Source organism: Dipodomys ordii, unplaced genomic scaffold, assembly GCF_000151885.1.
Source record: "Dipodomys ordii isolate 6190 unplaced genomic scaffold, Dord_2.0 Scaffold73, whole genome shotgun sequence".
In the NCBI taxonomy this organism is placed as follows: domain Eukaryota; kingdom Metazoa; phylum Chordata; class Mammalia; order Rodentia; family Heteromyidae; genus Dipodomys; species Dipodomys ordii.
The window spans coordinates 8,311,686-8,317,095 of NW_012267289.1; the positions used below are offsets into that span (position 1 = coordinate 8,311,686).

Here is a 5,410-nt window from a genome sequence, read left to right on the forward strand (position 1 = left end):
CGCGCGGAGTCAGCGCCTGCTTTCGGCGGGTCCGGCGGGGCCTGGCCGGGCTGCGCTCCAGGCGCGGGGCTCCCCAGGCACCGTCTTGTTTCGTCCCTCGTAGACCATCCCGGGCTGGCGGTCGTTCGAGGTGGGCGATGTCCGGTGGCCGGAGGCGAGGCAGTGCCCCCTGGCACAGCTTCTCCCGGTTCTTCGCTGCCCGAAATCCTTCCCGGGACAAGGAAGAGGAAGAGGAGGGGAAGCTGGGGACGAGCCAGCCGCCCGCCCTGGGCGGCGGCGCTGCCAGGTGGGAGCCGCGGGGGGCGCTCCGGGGTCTCTGCGGGGACTTGGAGGGAGAAGAGGGGGGACCGGACGCCCGCCCTGGCCGCCCACCCGGAGCCGATCCCGGACCAGGCTGCGGTTCCCTCGCCACTTTCTGTTCTCCTTCCTCCATTGCTGAAGTTTCCTGCTTCGCGCCCAGTTCCCGGAGCCCGATTGCGCTCCCTTTCCCCGGGGTAAGTGCGTGCGGGGCCGCCGGCCGGTGCATCCCCGGGTCCAGCCTCGCCACGCACCGCCCTCTCCCACCTCCCCCGCGGGACTCGGTTCCCGGTCCGCACACGCGTCTGCTCTCCAAGTTCTGTGGCAGAAAAAAAAAGCGACTTCCCTGGCGTCCCGCCGGCGGTAATGGGAAACACTTGTGAGCCCGGAGGAGTCTTCAGCCCGGGGAAGGGGCGCGCGATCTGCCAGCCGCTGGGGAGGGAGGAGATGGCGAGGGTGGAAAAGGTAGCTAGCTCTGCGGGGCATCCGCTCACCCGCACCCACCCCTGGGCTGGTATGCTGCCATCTAATTTAAGTTAATTTTTTTTGTACTGCCTGAAACTCCCCTAATAGATTCCAGAAACCGGGTCTGGATCTGCCTTGGTTTCAGTAGTTGTATCCTGCCCCATCTCTGTAGTCCTCGCTTCCCTCCACCTGCTTATAAAACCCAACTTTTGAGACAAGTGTCATTGAGATTCCTGTAGCTGAGTCTTTCCCTCTATCCTGGAGGAGGAAGACAAATTGAAACAACTTTTTGTGGGAAGATAAACTACCCCTCCCAATTGTACTAGAAGGAACGTGAACCGTTTATTGAAGAACACACATTGGAGAGCTGTCTTTTCCTCAGACCAAAAACGTTCATGGTGGGCCTTTAAAAAATGGATAGAGAAACGACTGTGACTGACCTGGTTCCACTGGTATTTAGGGTTTAAGGTGTGATGATGTAATTTTAGTCTTTTATGTTCCTCTACCTGTAGAACATTTCCATGATGGCCATCTGTTAGGAAAGTACATTTTTTTTTTTTTTTTTTGGTTTTCCAAGAAAATTCCAACGGTGGTAATTGACCAACCAGCCTCCTTGGAAGTTTCCGTTGTTAGTACAAAGACTGCTTGGGGCTTTAAACTTCAGAGTTACACAGTGGTCAAAAATAGTTTTGAAGTCTGAGAAGTCTCAACCAGGATGTCAGATAGAAGGGGCCTGAAGTGCCTGTTATCACAGTAAAAACATTGTCTTAGCTACTAGGAGTCAGAAGTAAACACAGCAAAAGTTGGAAACATGGGAAACAGTGTTTGAAGGAGTCAGTAGGCAATGTCAGGTTCCTATTAGCATTGTCTTGAAACCCTGCCCACCTCCTTTTGCCTTTTTAAGGAATTTCCCCATTCTGAATTCTTTTTCTGCCCTGACCACTAGCAGCAACTAGTTCCTCCTCTGCTTGTTGGATAGGCAGAGATCGTAGCTTTTTGACAATGAAGATTTTGATTGTGCTCATATGAACACTAATTTTGTCCTTATCTTTTATAGAACTTGCCAGATGTTAAGGGTTTAGCAGATAATCCCTTGTGTGGGTATTGTCACCATTTAAAAGTGAGCTTAAATCTTTCTTTTCAAGGATAGACACGAACACAAAGCCTTTATTGAAAGTGTAATGAAACAAATGGAAATGCTTAGAAGTGCCCAGTGTCCCAGAAACACAAGATCCTGGTGTTAACAAGACTGGAAACAGAATTGCAGCTTGTCACTGTGATCTTCTTTTAAAATGAGAGGGTATTTTGTCTGTGTCTCTTTGTGGCAGTTAAAACTAAGTGTTAATGAGAGCAGAATTCACCTTGTGTAGTGGTGGTTTGGGGATAGAGGAGTCAGTTCAATAGACAGCATGCTTGCTGTGATAGGTAGGGGTGGCTAAGATGGCTGGCAATCTTTCAAGGATCTGTGGGAAGCTGAGAAGATCATTTGAAAACAGTAATACTAATATATAACATGTCTAGCTCTTGGAATTTACTTGGTAGTTTAGTGTTATTGAACATGACCTTGGACAAACTGGAATAATCAGGATTTTCATTTTACTGCATTAAGGAGAGTTGCTCAAAAATCACACAGCTACTTTTCACTCAGTGGGCATATGTCAAATCCTATACTGTGCCTGCCACACTGAGGCCTCTTAATGTAGACATTAAGGATTAATGTCTACATTCTGGTTGATCTATGAACTTGGGATGAAGTGCATGCTCTCATACTTATATTGTACAGTCTTCTTTTCTACACTCCTAGTATTTACTTACATGCATTTTATAACTTAGCTAATCCATGTACAAATACCAAACAGCATAAATTGCTTAAGAACCGAATTCCTTAACAATTTCTTAAGAACAGAATAAAAAATTAAACACTAATATTACCACAAAACAAATGAAAGTCAAATCTACTCTATTCTGACAGTTGTTTAGAGGTTACCTACCAAAGGTATATGGTTCAAATTGGATAGATAAAGTCTTTCAGAGGTTGCTATGAATGTACTGTATCCCAATACAAGTCCTCTATCATTTCCTATCTGAACCATAGAAAAAGGTTGTTTTTTTTTTTATGGTGTGCTCTGAGTTATTTGGGCTTCATTTGATGTGAACATTTATATATTTATCAAGTTTGTGCTGTTCTGTTCTCATTCATGTTCAGCACACTTAAAGGGTAATAAGCAATACCATTGTTGTATATTCAAACTATAGTGTGGACATTCAAGTTGATTGACTACATCCAATAAGTGCTTGTGTTAATCTAGAGTATACAGAAATTGAAATTGCAATCAGTTAATGTTTTCATAGGAAACTTGAGAACTAATAGAGTTCTGTAGATTCCAGTTTGAGAATTATTGCTGAGAATGAAGCCCAGTCTGAAAACACAAAGACAGGAGTGCTCAGAAGTGATGAGGAGTGCAAAGGGGCCTCATTGTCTAGTTGATTTAAATGACCTTCACACATTGGTGAGGTTCCTTTGAGTAGAAAGCCTATCCTGCAGGACAGAGAGGAGTTGGGAACTGTTATTACAGACTGAGCAGAGGCCTGCTGGGTTGGATGGATGGCTTGCTTGAGGTTATATGTATCAGTGGGATGTAGTGAAAGAAGCAGTCAGAAAGTTACTTTTGCTAAGTCAGAAAGTTCTCTAAACAGAATGTTTGGCTCTTGATTTAGAGTTCAGAGAATTTTGTCAAAAACCTATTAAGCAGCTGTTACTAAAATATTGCCTTATTTCATCAGTTTTGAGAAAGTGATTGCTCAAGTTTGTTTCTTTGCTGGTTCATCTTTTGTGGACATGTTTAAGCTTAGCTCCACTCAAAGTTTGTAACTCAGAAGGGAGATAAGAAGGCGTGAACAGTGTCAATTAAGGATTGAATGTGTGCTTAATCAGGGCTGGGTATTTTTAATAACCGCATCTGATTTAAACCACACTCATAAAGGTAGTTCACTTATCACCCTCTTTCAGTTGAAGTATCTGAGGGTGGGTGAATGCTTAGTTATTAGATGCTATCTATGTATTGGGCGTAACAATTCTTTAAACTGGACCTTCTTGTCCATTGCAGGACGTTGACACCCATGAACCTCTTTCCTTACAAATTACTAGTAGCATCCTCTGGCTGTTGTGATAACTCAAAAACACTTTTGCCCAGGTGGGTGGGAGGAAGAGAGGCATCGCTTCTCCCTAGTGGGAGTGACATTGTATCATGAGAGGAGTTAAGTCTTGGGGGTAAATTGAATTTAGGTAGGTCTGACTCTAAAGTTTTAGTACTTTTATTTATTTTTATGCTCTGGGCGTGACAACTCAACATTTATAATACCTATTCCGGAAGTGGAAGATAGGGGTTCAAGGCCAGTCTGGTGAAGTTAGTGTCAGACTCTCTGGAAAAAAAATAGAGAAAACTAAAAGGACTGGGGGCATGGTTTGAGTGGTAGGATGATTACCTAGCAAGTATGAGGCTTTAATTCAATCCCCAAGGGAAAACAAAACAAAACACAGTAAAGCCAGTCACTGGTGCTTCTAGCAACTCAGGAGGCTGAGATCTGAGGATTGTAGCTTGAAGCCAGCCCAAGCAGAAAAATCCAAAAGTCAAGCTGTGGCTCAAATTGGTAGTGCTAGCCTTGAGCAACAATGCTCAGGGACAGTGCCCAGGCCCTGAGTTCAAGGCTCCCCTCCCCCAACCTTCTCCTCCAGACACACATGTAAAAAAGAAGAAAAAGCCTTACATTGTATATGTAAGTCATTGGAACCTTCTTCACTTCCAGATCTGGTAATAACAAAGCTCATTTTAGGTATATTCTTTTTTGCTGTTAATTTCAGTGACCTGATACAATGACATTAATTGCAAGAATGTAAGACCAGATCCCCAGACCTAGGGGCAGTGGCTTATGTCTTATTTCTCATGTAAGGATCTGGTATGTTGATTGGACTGTGGATTTACAGTGATTTTACTGTTCAGGAATAGTACATTCTCCACTCTAGTAAGTGGACTTTCAGAAGCAAGATAGGATGGGTGTTTTTACTTGTCACCAAGGCTGAGGGTGATGAATGATGGGTTAAGGATGATAATGGGATATAGTATAGGAGACTTTTTTTTTTTTTGCCAGTTGTGGGGCTTGAACTCAGGGCTTGGGCACTGTGGCACTGTCCCAGAGCTTCTTTTCCTCCAGGCTAGCACTCTACCACTTGAGCCACAGTACCACTCCTGATTTTTTCTCTTTATTTGGTACTGAGGAATTGAACCCAGGGCTTCATGTATGCTAGTCAAGCAAATGGTAGAGATCACTAAGCCACTTTCCCAGCCCAAGGAGACATTCTTGTAAGAAGTGTCTACAGTGTCTTTGATGACCAGCCTGAGACCTGCAAGCCTTTAGGTTAAGCTTACCAACATCATCCATTATATGAGAAAAACAAACATTATTATTTATTCTTTCCTTAAGATTGCATTTGCAGGCTGGGAAGGTGACTCAGTGGTGAATGCTTGCCTTGCATGCATGAGGCCCTAGGTATGATTCCTCAGCACCATATAAGCAGAAAGAAAAAAGCCGGAAGTGGTGCTGTGGCTCAAGTGGTAGAGCGCTAGCCTTGAGCTGAAGAGCTGAGGGA

General features: G+C 44.5%; 1 protein-coding gene across 1 annotated transcript in view; it reads left to right on the forward strand.

Moving 5' to 3' along the window:
* The first annotated feature begins 111 nt into the window (after positions 1-111).
* Crybg3 (beta-gamma crystallin domain containing 3) overlaps positions 112-5,410 on the forward strand; it is a 106,729-nt gene continuing 101,430 nt past the window's right edge. Inside the window, exon 1 of the mRNA XM_013024151.1 lies at positions 112-286. Coding sequence (XP_012879605.1) covers positions 138-286 — 149 coding nt within the window. The 5' untranslated portion in view covers positions 112-137. The remainder of the gene's footprint in view (positions 287-5,410) is intronic.